At 42.4% G+C, this 18,863-nt stretch overlaps 1 protein-coding gene across 2 annotated transcripts in view; it reads left to right on the forward strand.

Moving 5' to 3' along the window:
* Window positions 1-18,863, forward strand: part of LOC112253657 (lysine-specific demethylase 6A) — a 44,762-nt gene that overhangs the window by 4,153 nt on the left and 21,746 nt on the right. For both annotated transcript variants that reach the window (XM_042296705.1, XM_042296706.1), the window contains exons 3-7: window positions 7,781-7,889; window positions 8,830-8,879; window positions 14,156-14,214; window positions 15,301-15,421; window positions 16,025-16,079. In XM_042296705.1, coding sequence (XP_042152639.1) covers window positions 7,781-7,889; window positions 8,830-8,879; window positions 14,156-14,214; window positions 15,301-15,421; window positions 16,025-16,079 — 394 coding nt within the window. The remainder of the gene's footprint in view (window positions 1-7,780; window positions 7,890-8,829; window positions 8,880-14,155; window positions 14,215-15,300; window positions 15,422-16,024; window positions 16,080-18,863) is intronic.

Here is an 18,863-nt window from a genome sequence, read left to right on the forward strand (position 1 = left end):
TCTACGACTAAGGTGGCTGGAGTCTTTGACAATTTTTAGGGCCTTCCCCTGACACTGCCTGGTATAGAGGTCCAGGATGGCAGAAAGCTTGGCCCCAGTGATGTACTTGGCTGTACGCATCTGTGGCATTGGTTTGTGACAAAACTGCACATTTTAGTAGGTTTTTATTGTCGCCAGCACAAGGTGCACCTGTGTAATAATCATGCTGTTTATTTAATCAGCTTCTTGATATGCCACACATGTCAGGTGGATGGATTTTCTTGGCAAAGGAGATTCTCAGTAACAGGGATGTAAACAAATTTATGTGCAACCTTTGAGAGAAATAAGCTTTTCGTGGAACATTTCTGTGTATTTTTATTTCACCTCATGAAACATGGGACCACATGTTTGGGATGTGCACAAGTGTACCATTGAATGAGTGTTGCATATTAACTTCAATGCATGAGGATGACATTAAAATGAAGAAGCATAATAGCAGCTACTTCTGAGGTTTTTACTATCCCCCAAACAAGTACACAAAATCAATGTTTCATGCCACCCTCATGACCCTTTTTTGGGAATAAACTGATTTTAGATCAATGAATGAACATCCCCATCCACACACACTTACAAATGGGTATACAATCAATTTATTGTATTTTTTATTTGTTTCAGCTGTGACTTTGAGCGCTACATGTTATGGAATCAATTGCGGTTTGTTTATTGGTATAAAATCACATTTACAGCTTGTTTGCTTTGTCCCATATCATTGTATTTGTGTTTTACTTTAATGAGACGTGTTGCTTGTTAGGAAATAACAGATGCATTGTGGGAGCTCATTACCAAGCACCAATGTTCGTTCCTGCAGCATTGTGTACCAGTGCCACATTAGGCATCATCGCTTTACTGGAGTAAACAGCACACTTTCATCTAGTTTGTTGTCATATGAACTTGAATGCTTGTTAAGCCTACTGTGTGGTGTGTGTGCGCGCATTCTCATAAAGCCTGAGCCGCAGCTAAATTTAATTAGATTGATTTCGTCATCTGTGATGATTGTTAAATTCTGGGCTTGGCCTCCCTCAGCTGTGCTGTCTGTCATTTCTCCTGGCCCCTCCCCCTTTCCACCATAAACAAATCTCCAGTCAATCTGAATGGTGACGTAAGAAGGCTTTCCACAAACAAACATCCCCAAGCACTCAATCACGCTGAGACTATTCAGCTGTTCAAAGAGAAAGTACCAGGGCCCGAAACTTACTTTTTTGGTCCAAAAGCCACTGGCAGGTAGATTTGGGAAAAAAAAATATATATATATATGAGGTCGACCAATTTATGATTTTTTTTCCAACGCCGATACCGATTATTGGAGGACCCAAAAAAGCCAGTACCGATTAATCAGCCGATTTATTTGGGGGGGAATATAAATATATATTATTATTTTTTATCTATAAAATAAGTTTAAAATAATAAATATAAAAAATATATTTAAAGTAAATAATAATTTTAAAAAATAAGTTAATTACAACAATACTGAAAACACTTAACTTAATATAATACATCAATCAAATAAATTTAGACTCATAAATAATGAAACATGTTCAATTTGGTTTAAATAATGCAAAAACAAAGTGTTGAAAGTAAAAGTGCAATATGAGCCATGTAAAAAAGCTAACGTTTCAGTTCCTTGCTCAGAACATGTGAACGTATGAAAGCTGGTGATTCCTTTTAACATGAGTCTTCAATATTCCCAGGTAAGAAGTTTTAGGTTGTAGTTATTATAGGACTATTTCCCTCTATACCATTTATATTTCATATACCTTTGACTATTGGATATTCTTATAGGCACTTTAGTATTGCCAGTGTAACAGTATAGCTTCCGCCCCTCTCCTCGACCCAACCTGGGCTCGAACCAGGAACACATCGACAACAGCCACCCTCGAAGCATCGTTACCCATCGCTCCACAAATGCCGCAGAGCAAGGGGAACAACCACTCCCAAGTCTCAGAGCGAGTGACGTTTGAAACGCTATTAGCGCGCACCCCACTAACTAGCTAGCCATTTCACATCGGTTACACCAGCCTAATCTCGGGAGTTGGTAGGCTTGAAGTCCTAAACAGCGCAATACTTGAAGCACAGCGACAAGATGCTGGCAAAACGCACGAAAGTGCTGTTTGAATGAATGCTTACGAGCCTGCTGGTGCCTACCACCGCTCAGTCAGATTGCTCTATCAAATCATAGACTTAATTATAACATAATACACAGAAATACGAGCCTTAGGTCATTAATATGGTCGAATCCGGAAACTATCATCTCGAAAACAAGACGTTTATTCTTTCAGTGATACAGAACCATTCGGGTGGCATCCATAAGTCTAAATTTTCCTGTTACATTGCACAACCTTCAATGTTATGTCAATATTGCGTAAAATTCTGGCAAATTAGGCGGCCCAAATTGTTGCATATACACTGACTCTGCGTGCAATGAATGCAAGAGACGTGATACAATTTCACCTGGTTAATATTTCCTGCTAACCTGGATTTCTTTTAGCAAAATATGCAGGTTTAAAAATATTCTGTGTATTGATTTTAAGAAAGGCATTGATGTTTATGGTTAGGTACAGTCGTGCAACGATTGTGCTTTTTTCACAAATGCGTTTTTGTTAAATCATCCCCCGTTTGGTGAAATTTGCTGTCTTTGTTAGAAAGAAATATCTTCAGAGTTCGCAACGAGCCAGGTGAACAGGCTATATTAACTAAATATGCAGGTTTAAAAAAATATACTTGTGTATTGATTTATAAGAGTTCCAAACTGCCTCTGGAAGCATGTCAACACAAATGTCTGTTGGGAGCTTGAGGAAATGGGTTTCCGTGGCTGAGCAGCCGTACACAAGCCTAAGCTCACCGTGCACAATGCCAAGCATCGGCTGGAGTGGTGTGAAACTCTCCACCATAGGACACTGCAGCAGTGGAGACGCGTTCTCTGGAGTGATGAATCACGCTTCACCATCTGGCAGTCCGGTTGACGAATCTGGGTTTGGCAGATGCCAGGAGAACGCTTATTGCCCGACTGCATAGTGCCAACTGTAAAGTTTGGTGGAGAAGAATAAAGGTCTGAGGCTATTTTTCATTGTTCAGGCTACATATGCACACACTGAACAAAAATATAAACGCAACATGTAAGGTGAACTCAAATACACACAAAAAGCTTATTTCTTTCATTTTGTGGACAAATTTATTTCCATCACTGTTGGTGAGCATTTCTCCTTTGTCAATATATTCTATCCACCTGACAGGTGTGGCATAATCAAGAAGCTGATTTAAACTGCATGATCAGGTGCAACCTGTGCTGGGGACCATAAAGGGCCATTCTAAAATGTGCAGTTTTGTCAACACAATGCCACAGATATCTGCAATTGGCATGCTGACTGCAGGAATGTCCACCAGAGCTGTTGCCAGAGAATTTTTATGTTAATCTCTCTAACATAAGCTGCCTCCAATGTTGTTTTAGAGAACTTGGCAGTATGTCCAACCGGCCTCACAACTGCAGACCACGTGTAACCACGCCAGCCCTGGACCTCCTCATCCGGCTCCTCTTGACCTGTGGGATCATCTGAGACCAGCCACCCAGACAGCTAATGAAACTGGGTTTGCACAAACTGTCAGAAACCGTCTCAGGGATGCTCATCTGTGTGCTCATCGTCCTCACCAGGGTCTTGATCTGACTGCAGTTTGGAGTCTTAACAGACTTCAGTGGGCAAATGCTCACCTATGATGGCTACTGGCACACTGGAGAAGTGTGATATTCTCTGATTAATCCAGATTTCAACTGTACCGGGCAGATGGTGTGTATGGCGTCGTGTGGGTGAGCGGTTTGCTTATGTCAATGTTGTGAACTGAGTGCCCAATGGTGGTGATGGTATGGGCAGGCATAAGCTACCGACAACAAGCACAATTGTGTTTTTATCGATGGGCTTTTTGAATGCAGATACCATAATGAGATCCTGAGGCCTTTGTCGTGCCATTCATCCGTCACCATCAGCTTGTTTCAGCATGATGATGCATGTCCCCATGTTGCAAGGATCTGTCCACAATTCCTGGAATCTGAAAATGTCCCAGTGCTTCCATGGCCTGCATACTCACCAGACAATGTCATCTATTGAGTGTGTTGGAGATGCTCTGGATCAACCTGTACGACATTGTGTTCCAGTTCCTACCAAAATTCTGCAACTTTGCACAGCTATTGAAGAGGAGTGGGACAACAGGCCACAATCAACAGCCTGATCAACTCTATGCAGAGGAGATGTCACGCTGCATGAGGCAAATGGTGGTCACACCAGATACTGACTGGTTTTCTGATCCATGCCCATCTATTTCTTTATCTGTGACCTGCAGATGCATGTCTGTATTCCCAGTCATGTGAAATCGAAACGAGCAGTTCATGCTTGAAAACCCACAAGTTAACGCAGTTGTACATGGAAGAGTGGGCTGAAATTTCTTCACGGTGACATGAGAGACGGATCAATAACTATAGGAAGTGCTTGGTTGGAGTCATTGCAGCTAAAGGTGGCACAACCAGTTATTGTGGTTAAGGGGGCAATTCATTTTTCACACAGACATTGGGTGTTGCATAATATGAAGTATGTGTGGAGTTAATCTATTAATCTATTATTATTTATTATTTTGATGCAAAAGTAGAGCCCTTCAGAAAGGGGTAAATACCTTTTCACTGTGTGTGATTCGTTGTGCCTTGTGTGATTAGCTACCAGCTATGGCACAAAACGACACTGACCACAACAACTGCAGCATTTATTGTATCTATAAATGTGCTTATGCTTGACTTTGAACGTTTTTTATTCGCAAATGCGAGTGAAATGCTTGTACTGTAGAGCCCTGACCACTTGCCAATATGGCTTGTGAAATAGACATCTTTACCTGCCAATGCCAAAATCTACCTGCATTTGGCGGGGTCAATTTTAGGTTCTGGAACGTACCCCTTTTTGTTTTGCCATATGCGGTACAACAGACATTTACGCACATCTCTCGTCTGGTCTGCATAACACACAGGATGTAACCAAATGACTGGTCCCACAGAGGGAACTCCTTTTGTAATGGACTTAGTTGCTGTACGCAGATAGTATTCCTACGTTAGGTTCTGTTCTTCCCCAGCCCATTCCATGCCTTCTGAGTGATCTAACACACCACATTATTGCCCACTAACCCTCAACGTTGATGAATTTTGAGTAGGCCAAGGGCATATGTGAATCTCTTCACTCACTAGTGTTATTGGTTCACTGTCGTAGCACAAACTCCCCTGAACTTGGTAGTCCAGTTGAGTGACAAGTGGACGTTTTATCCACCTCACCCTCCCCAAACACACACGGACACACACGTTTCAGAGACATACCTAATGCTGTTATCGAGTTAATCATTGGCTGCTCATTATCAACGTTCTTTAAGTGTTCGATTTGCAAACAGTTTTGAATCGGTCTTGTTCAAACACTTTTTTTTTCTCGCTTGGTGGGTGACTGATCTAAGAGCCACCCAGATATAGGGCCTAACTGTAAGTGACATCAGAATTGGCAACAGTGAATTAAACATGAAAAAAGCTAAGCGGATCTCTTAGGCAAGAGTCATTCCACTTGTGAGTGTTTGGCTAATATGCACTTACATTTAAACTTCCGACTTCAACTGTATGTGGCTAAGGTGTATGTAAACTCAGTTTTTCACAATTCATGACATTTAATCCTAGTAAAAATTCCCTGTCTTAGGTCAGTTAGCATCACCACTTTATTTTAAGAATGTGATATGTCAGAAAAACTGATTTATTTCAGCTTTTATTTCTTTCATCACATTCCCAGTGGGTCAGAAGTTTACATACTCAATTAGTAATTGGTAGCATTGCCTTTCAATTGTTTCACTTGGTTCAAACATTTCGGGTAGCTTCCCACAATAAGTTGGGTGAATTTTGGCCCATTCCTCCTGACAGGGCTGGTGTAACTCAGTCAGGTTTGTTGGCCTCGTTGCTCGCACATGCTTTTTCAGTTCTGCCCACAAATGTTGTATAAGATTCAGGTCAGGGCTTTGTGATGGCCCTCCAATACATTGACTTTGTTGTCCTTTTGCCACAACTTTTGCCACAACTTTGGAAGTATGCTTGGGGTCATTGTCCATTTTGGAAGAACCATTTGCGACCAAGCTTTAACTTCCTGACTGATGTCTTGAGATGTTGCTTCAATATATCCACACAATTTTCCAACCTCATGATGCCATCTATTTTGTGAAGTGCAGCAACGCACCCCCACAACATGATGCCGCCACCCCATGCTTCAAGGTTGGAATGGTGTCCTTCGGCTTGCAAGCCTCCCCCTTTTTCCTCCAAACATAATGATGGTCATTATGGCCAAACAGTTCTATTTTTGTTTCATCAGACCAGAGGACATTTCTCCAAGAAGTACCATCATTGTCCCCATGCGCAGTTGCAAACTGTAGTCTTGTCTTTTTTATGTCGGTTTTGGAGCATTGGCTTTGCAGAGCGGCCTTTCAGGTTATGTCGATATAGGACTTGTTTTATTGTGGATATAGATACTGCTGTACTTGTTTCCTCCAGCATCTCCACAAGGTCCTTTGCTGTTGTTCTGGGATTGATTTTCACTTTTTGCACCAAAGCACGTTCATCTCTGTGAGACAGAACACGTGTCCTTCCTGAGCGGTATTACTGCTGCATGGTCCCATGGTGTTTATACTCGCATACTATTGTTTGTACAGATGAATGTGGTACCTTCAGGCGTTTGGAAATTGCTCCCAAGGATGAACCAGACTTGTGGAGGTCTACAAATGTTTTTCTGAGTTCTTGGCTGATTTCTTTTGATTTTCCAATGATGTCAAGCAAAGAGGCACTGAGTTTGAAGGTAAGCCTTGAAATACATCCACAGGTATACTTCCAATTGACTCAAATGATGTCAATTAGGCTATGAGAAGCTTCTAAAGCAATGACATTTTCTGGAATTTTCCAAGCTGTTTAAAGGCACAGTCAACTTAGTTTATGTAAACTTCTGACCCACTGGAATTGTGATACAGTGAGTTTAAGTGAAACAATCAGTCTGTAAACAATTGTTGGAAATATTACTTGTGTCATGCACAAAGTAGATGTCCTAACTGATTTGCCAAAGCTATATTTTGTTAACAAGACATTTGTGGAGTGGTTGAAAAAGAGTTTTAATGACTCCAACCTAAGTGTATGTAAACTTCCAACTTCAACTGTAAGTGTGTGTGTGACCGACTATCTGAAGGAATGTTCTGGTGCATTTCTTAGTTGCTGTTTTGTGTATATTTAGTGATTGTGCTATGTTTCAGAAGCCATGTCCTCAGAGAGCTGTTACTGAGAGTGCAAGGTAACACTGTTTATGGGTTTCTAGAGTTCAGCAGTAGTCCTCCAGGAGTGGGTGTGTTTAATATGTGTGATTAGGCCTCAGGCAGAGCCATCCCTGTGAGTGATGCGCATCTCGCTGTGTTTTTTATTTTCCAGTGGAAGAAGTCCAAATCAAAACATGGTGCAACACACACACAATGAATGGAAATCCATACCATCGCTCCCATTTTATATGGACATTGATAACTGATTGAAAAGAGATATATGTATATGTGTGTACTACTTTTGACCAGGGCATATGAGGCTCTGGTTAAGGTTAGTGCGCTATGTAGGGAATAGAGGGCCGTTTGTGACTCATCCCATGTGAGACTTCCTGGTAAGAGACACTGCTGTCTGTGTTCATGCTGAGTATCTTCTTGCTTTATTTGTCCCCAGGCGGTTCGTTCCTACGATTCTCTCATCTTGAAGGCTGAAGGAAAAGTGGAGCCAGAGTTATTCTGCCAGCTAGGCCACTTCAACCTCCTCCTGGAGGAGTACGCTAAAGGTGAGTTGACGCCCCTCTTGCGCTCTCCCCCCTTGCTCGCTCCCTCCCCCCTGTATGGACATTGTTTTGCGAACATTTAGTCAACATTTCTACATGCTGTGTGGCATTATTCAAGTGTGTTAACTTCTGTGCAGCATCAGCGGGGAGCTAACATGATGCCCTCCAGACTCCCAGTGCAGCCTAAAGTCAAGTGGAGCAGGCAGGGTGCTTTCACACTTTAATAAGGTGGACATCGGCTGCACTGATAGACTGTTGAACCGTGAGACACATTTGACAGAAGTACCAACGGTAACAAAATGATAGTCCCGAACCATTTTTCATGTTGTAGTATTGGAAAAAGTCCAGAGGTTTCAGTATAGCGTGCAACACCCGTGTCTACTCTGGTCTTGGCACATGGGCTCCAGCTGGCAGAGTGCAGGTAGGCTAGTCTATCCAATAAGATTACTGTGAGAATATTTGTCAAACGGCAGTCAAGCATCTATCAAAACCCCTTGAAATGCATGGTTTCTCAAGTCCTAGTGGGAGGACCAAGCACCATATCATCGCATGACTCCCAAGTTTACTTCCATATGAATGTTATTAAAATCAGTATTTGTGCATAAAGGCATTTCCACCAGCATTTCTCGCATAATTAATTTTAGAGAAACAAAAAGATCCCACCTTGTCGAAAGAACAAGTTATCTATCGATATTTATAAAATTGAATTGTGCATAAAAACAGTATGGTAACATGGTGTCTGTCACACTCTATTTCCTCCCCTTTATTTGTTATTTTTACCTAGTCCCCCCACCTGGGTTAAAAATGTAATTAAACTTAATTTCAGTTAATGTAGTTGACCCCAACTTGACATTGCTGAAAACAAAGCTGGTCTTATAGCAAAGTTAGTTGGTGTTAACCTTTTGGTATGTCTGGTATTTAATATCCCTCTTCTTTCTCACAGCATTATCAGCATACCAGAGGTACTACAGCTTACAGTCCGACTACTGGAAGGTGAGAAAATACTACTGACGGACACACTCTCAAAGCTTCTGCATGCTTTGGTTTTGGCTGGCACCTATTCAAACTGAACAAATGTGCTCACAAACTCCCTTAAAAGACCTTCGCTTGGAAAAAATAGAGAAGGTGACAATAGCTCTGTTTGTCCCTCTTTTAGATGTAGTAGCCAGTATACACTTCCTCAAAATAGTCCGATTTAAGCTAACTCGAGGTCTTTCATTTAATTTGCATGTTTTTGTCAGATCTTAGTCGTGTAATTTACATATAAGATGTTTGGTGCAGTGTTTCTCAAGTGAAATGTGCATGAAAACGAGTCGTCTATCCTTGATGACAAACACTTATTTGAAGAATTCCTATAATTGACCAAAGATGAACGAAGAGGCGTAGACTTTGGCTCAACTTCAGCTTGCCACGGAAAAAAATGTAGCGTGCACGAATAGCTGAAACACCGTTGCCAAAGCTCACAATGAACAAACACGTCACAAAATGTCATAATACAGTGGGGCAAAAAGGTATTTAGTCAGCCACCAACTGTGAAAGTTCTCCCACTTAAAAAGATGAGAGAGGCCTGTAATTTTCATCATAGGTACACTTCAACTATGACTGACAAAATGAGAGAAAATCCCATTGTAGGATTTTTGATGAATTTATTTGCAAATTATGGTGGAAAATAACTAATTTGGTCAATAACAAAAGTTTATCTTAATACTTTGTTATATTCCCTTTGTTGGCAATGACAGAGGTCAAAGTCTTCAAGGTTTTCACACACTGTTGCTGGTATTTTGGCCCATTCCTCCATGCAGATCTCCTCTAGAGCAGTGATGTTTTGGGGCTGTTGCTGGGCAACACGGACTTTCAACTCCCTCCAAAGATTTTCTATGGGGTTGAGATCTGGAGACTGGCTAGGCCACTCCAGGACCTTGAAATGCTTCTTACGAAGCCACTCCTTCGTTGCCCGGGCGGTGTGTTTGGGATCATTGTCATGCTGAAAGACCCAGCCACGTTTCATCTTCAATGCCCTTGCTGGAGGAGGTTTTCACTCAAAATCTCACGATACATGGCCCCATTCATTCTTTCCTTTACACGGATCAGTCGTCCTGGTCCCTTTGCAGAAAAACAGCCCCAAAGCATTGTTTCCACCCCCATGCTTAGGTATGGTGTTCTTTGGATGCAACTCAGCATTCTTTGTCCTCCAAACACGACGAGTTGAGTTTTTACCAAAAAGTTATATTTTGGTTTCATGACATCCTCCCAATCTTCTTCTGGATCATCCAAATGCTCTCTAGCAAACTTCAGACGGGCCTGGACATGTACTAGCTTAAGCAGGGGGACACATCTGGCACTGCAGGATTTGAGACCTTGGCGGCGTAGTGTGTTACTGATGGTAGGCTTTGTTACTTTGCTCTCTGCAGGTCATTCACTAGGTCCCCCCGTGTGGTTCTGGGATTTTTGCTCACCGTTCTTGTGATCATTTTGACCCCACGGGGTGAGATCTTGCGTGGAGCCCCAGATCGAGGGAGATTATCAGTGGTCTTGTATGTCTTCCATTTCCTAATAATTGCTCCCAGAGTTGATTTCTTCAAACCAAGCTACTTACCTATTGCAGATTCAGTCTTCCCAGCCTGGTGCAGGTCTACAATTTTGTTTCTGGTGTCCTTTGACAGTTCTTTGGTCTTGGCCATAGTGTAGTTTGGAGTGTGATTGTTTGAGGTTGTGGACAGGTATCTTTTATACTGATAACAAGTTCAAACAGGTGCCATTAATACAGGTAACGAGTGGAGGACAGAGGAGCCTCTTAAAACCTCTTGGAGCTCCCTCCTACTTTGTGCAATTTCCACCTGAAGACATACCCCAATCTAATAGCCTGTAGCTGAGGCACAGAACCAAGGATATGCATATTATTGGTACCATTTGAAAGAAAACACTCTGAAGTTTATAAATGTGAATTGAATGTAGGAGAATAACACAATAGATCTGGTTTAGATAATACAATGGAAAAAAATCATGTTTTTTCTTATTGTTTTTGTCATCTTTAAAATAAACAAGATACGATTCAGAGAGGATGATGGGGACAATTTCAGTGAAAAATATGAGGGCAACAGTACTTTTGCAAAGTTTCAGAATGATAACTTCCAAAATAAGTATGCTACATGACATTTATCATGAAGTCACCCAGGTGTCCCATACAAGTAACCCAAATGTACCCAAGTGGCCAAATTGGTGAAGGTATACATTTTGAAACAAGTAACTATATAAAATATCAAGCAACCCCCCCCAAAAAAAAAAAAAAAAATATATAATTAATGATAGAAATGTATGGAAAAAAATGTGTATATATATATATATATATATATATATATATCTTTTTTTACAAAATAACATGGGTAACTGTTTACACACTTTCAATATTTGGAAGACCCTCAGTCCTCTATCAAATCAAATGTATTTATATAGCCCCAGCCTAAAACCCCAAACAGCAAGCAATGCAGGTGTAGAAGCACAGTGGCTAGGAAAAACTCCCTAGAAAGGCAAAAACCTAGGAAGAAACCAGAGAGGAACCAGGCTATGAGGGGTGGCCAGTCCTCTTCTGGCTGTGCCGGGTGGGGATCACAGTGGTTGTAGAGGGTGCAACGCAACAGGACAGCACCTCGAGTAAAAATGAACATTTAGGGTTCCATAGCCGCAAGCGGAACAGTTGAACCTGGAACAGCAGCAAGGCCGGGTGGACTGGGGACAGCAAGGAGTCATCATGGCAGGTTGTCCTGAAGCATGGTCCAAGGGCTCAGGTCCTCCGAGAGAAAGAGAGAGCAGACTTAAATTCACACAAGACACCCGATAAGACAGACTGACACTAGCCCCCACCCACTTTGCCAAAACTCTAGACAATATTCTGCTGCTGATGCCAGATGCCATAGCAGTCTCTTTCTGATGTAAAGCAGAGGGTCACTGAGCATGTGATGGGACACTTTATCTTGCAAGCAAGACAGCAACGCCTCCATGCTGTGCCCTTTTGGCCCTTAGGCACATCCATGTCTGCACAAATATATTTGGGCAGATGAACACTTGTGGCAGAAGGGACAGGGCTTGGTGCAGTGGTGCTGTAGGCAGCAAGCTCCTTGATGCTCCCTCTAATGTAGACTGATTGAAGGAAGCATGCTGGCTGTGTTGAGATGTATGGGTTTGCATTCTACACAATACCATATATATATACACACGCACGCACACTCACGCAGGCATAGGCTATGGTCGTTCTCATACAAACAAACAGACCCTCACTCACAATGACTAGCTAACGTGTACTTTACCCATTTCATTACATCTTTTATATATTGCAAATAAATGTAAAAACAATCACAAATAATATATTAATTTCAAACGACATTAGCATGAGAGCAACTTACCAGTCCAAAACAATGTCCTCTCCGTTCAAAAAATATGCCTCAGTTTCAGTCTTCAAAATGGAGTCTTCAAAAAGCAGATCTGTCTCACTTTCACGATGAATTTCCTCTAAAATTGTTTCTACATTCGTATATCTAGTCTGAGAATTAGCTTTCCTTGACTTATTCGCCATGATGTTGGATAAATAAACAGCTGAAGATGCAAGTCACCGAAATACTGCTGTGCTTAATAAGCTTTGCTCCTTCACAGTTGAATTGGCGATGGCGAAAGAACGGTCCTTACGCCAGCGTTCAATGGAAAGGTTTCTCTTACAACAAAGAATCATGGGATATTGCCGTTTACCTCTGCTCATTGGCTATCTACCCAGCTAGATTTCAAGACTATCAGTGGTCATTCGGTTAAAAGACAGTCAATCAACGAGACAGTGGTCATATAATTGGTGCACAATGGGCTCGTCACTTGTCTTCCAATCGTTTTTTCCGGGTCAATACTTCCCGCAAAATGACCCATCAGGTTTGGTTGTGTTACAAACAGTTGATTGCAAGGAAACCGAACATGACTGGATAAAGTCAGGGAAAGTCTGTCTATTTTACGTTGGATGTTACGTCGAAAATTGAATGACACGAAATTCAACGAGATAAAAGCGTTCACAAAATGTTGTGTTAGGCTATAAAAAATGGATTTAACCGAACCAAAGACCATTCATTGTGCAACAATGAGCCTTGGGATTGCAACCAGAGCAAGATCTTCAAAGGTAAACAATTTATTTCAATGCAATCTGATTTTGTTACGCAAGTGCTGCTTGAATAAGTAGTTTGATATGGGGGTCTGTGTTCAGATAATCGCAGCGTATTCTTTCGCCATAAATCATTTTTTAAATCTCACAACGCAGTTGGATTAGTAAGATTCTAGGCTTTCAAACCATGTGAGACACTTGTATTTTCATGAATGTTTAATATGACTATTTATGTAGCGATCGGTGATCAGAGAGGTTAAAGAAGTTACAGGTCTGTGAGAGCCAGAAATCTTGCTTGTTTGTAGGTGACCAAATACTTATTTTCCACCATAATTTGCAAATAAATTCATTAAAAATCCTACAATGGGATTTTCTGGATTTTTTTTTTTCTCATTTTGTCTGTTGAAGTGTACCTATGATAAATTACAGGCCTCTCTCATATTTTTAAGTGGGAGAACTTGCACAATTGGTGGCTGACTAAATACTTTTTTGCCCCACTGTATATGAACAAACTGTTCCCAACAGTTTCTGATGGGGAAGCATGCGGACACCTTTACTCACGCTCTTATCTGTGGAGCTCTTATAGTAGTAATGTCTCAATTCTACTGCAGATTATATTCTGCTCATGTTCATCCTCAACCTGCCAAGGTTAACCCATTCACATCGCACCGGCCGACCAACCAGACACAGGAAGTGTGTGTGTGGTTATGATTCAGGGGTTTGTCTGGAGGCACGCTGTGGGTTGTGGCTTTCAGATTAGACTCATTCTCTGCCGTTTTCTGTTTGAGTCGAGAAATCGGTGGTGAGATGTGAGCATTTGGTAGGCCTACATGGTGATTCCATTTGAGCGTCGGCCAGCAGAGACAATCCCCAAAAGGCATCTGTAGTGCTGTAACCAGTCATTGCACAAAGAAAGACTTCTATTGCTTGTGGTTAAAATGAATGGTCCATAACTAATGACGACAGATTAAGACGGATGCCTTATAGAGTGGGTTTCTGGAAGGGCTCCTATGCAGACGACATGTCTGGGCTGCTGCCATTTTGAAAGCGTTGTTTTGTGTAGGTTGTGTGTGTGTGTGTGTGGCCTGTAACTAATTAGTCTTAATGGTGCTCTGTGTGCATCTGCTTCTTCCAGAATGCTGCCTTCCTATATGGCCTGGGCATGGTCTACTTCCATTACAACGCCTTTCAGTGGTGAGTAGCTGTCGTGTACAACCTAAGTATGGAGGACTAGGTTATGATGGTGTTACAACAGTTATAATGTGTGTGTGTGGAAAAATGTGTATGGTTGCCATGGCGATGCCATCACCAGTTGCTTCCCACATGGCACCTTATTTCATTTACTAGTGCACTAGTTTTGACCATGGCCCTGGTGGACAGTAGCGCATAATGTAATAAATAGGGATCCAGTTGTGAAAAATCCCAGAAGATCTCGTTTTTAAATTTAAAAAAAAAATACATTTTACCCCCTTTTCTCCCCAATTTCGTGGTATCCAATTGTTAGTAGTTACTATCTTGTCTCATCGCTACAACTCCCGTATGGGCTCAGGAGAGACGAAGGTCGAAAGCCACGCTTCCTCCGAAACACAACCCAACCAAGCCGCACTGCTTCTTAACACAGCGTGCATCCAACCCGGAAGCCAGCCGCACCAATGTGTCGGAGGAAACACCTGGCGACCTGGTTAGCATGCACTGCGCCCGGCCCGCCACAGGAGTCGCTAGTGCGCGATGAGACAAGGATATCCCGAACGGCCAAACCCTCCCTAACCCGGACGATGCTAGGCCAATTGCGCATCGCCCCATGGACCTCCCGGTCGCGGCCGGCTGCGACAGAGCCTCTGGTGATTAAGACCACTGCGCCACCCGGGAGGCCCCTGAAGATCTCCAGTTTTAATCATGTTGTGAAGAAACCAGGAAGATCTCCAGTTTTAATCACGTTGTGAAGAAACCAGGAAGATCTCCAGTTTTAATCACGCTGTGAAGAAACCAGGAAGATCTCCAGTTTTAATCACGCTGTGAAGAAACCAGGAAGATCTCCAGTTTTAATCACGCTGTGAAGAAACCAGGAAGATCTCCAGTTTTAATCACGCTGCGAAGATCTTCAGTTTTATTAATGTGATATTCTCTCCTCTGGAGTGCTGTGGTCTCTGTTCAATACTGCAGCGCTGACTCTTCTCTTTCATCTTCTGAGTGGCGTCTCTCCCATTTCTAACTTGGAATATACTTATATCCTCTCACTCACTCCCTCACTCTGTCTGTCTCTCTCTTCTCCTCCCCCAGGGCGATTAAAGCTTTCCAGGAGGTGCTCTACATCGACCCCAGTTTTTCACGAGCCAAGGAGATCCACCTGCGACTCGGCCTCATGTTTAAGGTCAACACCGACTACGAGTCAAGCCTAAAGGTACTCTGCCTGCCTCTCCTCCACAACATTTCCCACAGGACATCCAGGGAGGAACATTAGTGTAGAATTAATATTTTTATTTTTATAGGTTGGCACCTTACTCTATTGATCAGGGATGGGCCACCAAAAATCTGAACTCATTATGGGGTTCTCAGTGGCTCGTGGGTCTGTGTACCCACATCCATACCCACACATGCAGCCAGGCCTTTTGGGGGATCCTACGCACAAAGTAGTTAATTTCATGCAATTCTACTCATTTTGCCATGGGGTGGAAAGAAATGTTTTGCATTTTTTTATATTTGAGTGAGACTAACATAATCAATGGGGGACTGTAAAGAGGACTTGCACAGCGTGCAATCTCCATCAGTTGCCCACTCCATTGTTCGTTCTCTCCTGCTCTCTAATTGCAGTGCAGAAAGTGAGCAGGGGGAGAGGCAGCTTGCTGAAGAATTGATTTCCTTGTGTCTGACAGTCAGGGAAAAGGAGTGTCTCAGTGCATGGGGATTCATGTATAGGAATGACCTTTTGCATTGTTCTTTTGTTTCTGTGTATTTCTTGTCCTTCAGTGGATGTTAATGCCTTGATATTCTGTTCTGTCGACAGCATTTCCAGCTGGCTTTGATTGACTCCAACCCCTGCACTTTGTCCAAAGCTGAAAGTAAGTAGTGTGAATAAAGCTAATTCGGTAATGCAAGTTTCCTTTTTTAAATATGCATGTTTATATGTTGATATTCATTTGAGATTTAACTACAGAAATGTACTAGACAAATTGGCCAACTATGTTGATTGATAGTAGGGATGGGCATGCGTAATGGAGTACTCAAACTGATGTCTAAAAAATATATATATATTTTGCAACTCCACAGGGTGAGATACAGTGAGGGGGAAAAAGTGTTTGATCCCCTGCTGATTTTGTACGTTTGCCCACTGACAAAGAAATGATCAGTCTATCATTTTAATGTTAGGTTTATTTGAACAGTGAGAGACAGAATAACAACAAAATAATCCAGAAAAACGCATGTCAAAAATGTTATAAATTGATTTGCATTTTAATGAGGGAAATAAGTATTTGACCCCTCTGCAAAACATGACTTAGTACTTGGTGGCAAAACCCTTGTTGGCAAAGACAGAGGTCAGACGTTTCTTGTAGTTGGCCACCAGGTTTGCACACATCTCAGGAGAGATTTTGTCCCACTCCTCCTTGCAGATCTTCTCCAAGTCATTAAGGTTTCGAGGCTGACGTTTGGCAACTCGAACCTTCAGCTCCCTCCACAGATGTTCTATGGGAATACGGTCTGGAGACTGGCTAGGCCACTCCAGGACCTTAATGTGCTTCTTCTTGAGCCACTCCTTTGTTGCCTTGGCTGTGTGTTTTGGGTCATTGTCATGCTGGAATATCCATCCACGACCCATTTTCAATGCCCTGGCTGAGCGAAGGAGGTTCTCACCCAAGATTTGATGGTACACGGCCCCGTCCATCGTCCCTTTGATGCGGTGAAGTTGTCCTGTCCCCTTAGCAGAAAAACACCCCCAAAGCATAATGTTTCCACCATCATAGGCAGCATTCCTCCTCCTCCAAACACGGCAAGTTGAGTTGATGCCAAATAGCTCCATTTTGGTCTCATCTGACCAAAACACTTTCACCCAGTTGTCCTCTGAATCATTCAGATGTTCTATGGCCAACTTCAGACGGGCATGTATATGTGCTTTCTTGAGCAGGGGGAACTTGCGGGCGCTGCAGGATTTCAGTTCTTCAATACCAATTGTCTTCTTGGCGACTATGGTCCCAGCTGTCTTGAGATCATTGACAAGATCCTCACATGTAGTTCTGGGCTGATTTACTCACCGTTCTCATGATCATTGCAACTCCACAAGGTGAGATATTGCATGGAGCCCCAGGCCGAGGTAGATTGACAGTTTTTGTGTTTCTTCCATTTGCGAATAATCGCACCAACTGTTGTCACCTTCTCACCAATCTGCTTGGCGATGGTCTTGTAGCCCATTCCAGCCTTGTGTAGGTCTACAATCTTGTCCCTGACATCCTTGGAGAGCTCTTTGGTCTTGGCCATGGTGGAGAATTTGGAATCTGATTGATTGCTTCTGTGGACAGGTCTTTTATACAGGTAACAAGCTGAGATTAGGAGCACTCCGTCCGTCCGTCCGTCCGTCCGTGTCTTGAAGACCACATTCATTTGCTTTGACTCTAGTGTTCCATTTGAACATGTGCATTTGCAGGACACAGCAAAAATAAGCCAAGCATCACAGTTCTGCTCGCTAAATTCCCTTTCCCCTACATGTCTCTCACTCAATTGCGTACCGACCGCTTCCTCTACACACGCATTCTGTGTGCGCCTACAGAAATAAAAGCCTATTAAAAACAGTCCATTCAGAAAGTATTCAAACCCCTTGACTTCCACATTTTGTTACGTTACAGCCTTATTCTAAAATGGATTAAATAAAACAAATTCCTCATCTACACACACTACCCAATAATGACAAAGTGAAAACTCTGACAGAGTTCAAGAGTTCCTCTATGGAGATGGAGGAACCTTCCAAAAGGACAACCATCTCTGCAGCACTCCACCAATAAGGCCTTTATGGTAGTGGCCAGACGGAAGCCACTCCTCAGTAAAAGGCACATGACAGCCCGCTTGGAGTTTGTAAAAAGGCACCTAAATGACTCTGACCATGAGAAACAAGATTATCTGGTCTGATGAAACCAAGCTTGAACTATTTTGCCTGAATGCCAAGTGTCACGTCTAGAAGAAACCTGGTACCATCCATACAGTGAAGCATGGTGGTGGCAGCATCATCCTGTGGGGATGTTTTTCGGTGGCAGGGCCTGGGAGACAAGTCAGGATTGAAGGAAAGATGAACGGAGCAAAGTACAGAAAGATCCTTGACGAAAACCTGCTCCAGAGTGCTTAGGACCTAAGACTGGCGACGGTTCACCTTCCAACAGGAAAATGGCCCTAAGCACACAGCCAAGACAACGCAGGAGTGCTGGCTTTTGTGGCTCGACTGGACCAGGTTATGTGTTGTGAAGCTAGCTTCAATAAGGATTAGGCACAATAGTGGATGGTATAATTATGCCTTACTTTTATTTTGAAAGCTAACCTTAAGGTCCACTATTGTGGCTAATCCTTATTGTGGCTAGCTTCAAATAGATGGGTCCGACCACCATTTAATAAAATAAGAACTGTCTTTTAAGACTCAAACTGCAGTTCCTATGCCTTCCACTAGATGTCAACAGTCTTTAGAAATTGTTTCAGGCTTGTATTCTGAAAAATGAGTGAGTAAGAGCAGTCTGAATGAGTGGACCCTGCTGTGTCAGAGCTTTTTCATGCATGGACCAGAGTGCCTTTCTTGTTTACCTTTTATATTGACAACGTTATTGTCCGGTTGAAATATTATAGATTATTTAGGCTAAAAACAACCTGAG

This window comes from Oncorhynchus tshawytscha, linkage group LG14 (assembly GCF_018296145.1).
Source record: "Oncorhynchus tshawytscha isolate Ot180627B linkage group LG14, Otsh_v2.0, whole genome shotgun sequence".
NCBI classification, from domain to species: Eukaryota; Metazoa; Chordata; class Actinopteri; order Salmoniformes; family Salmonidae; genus Oncorhynchus; species Oncorhynchus tshawytscha.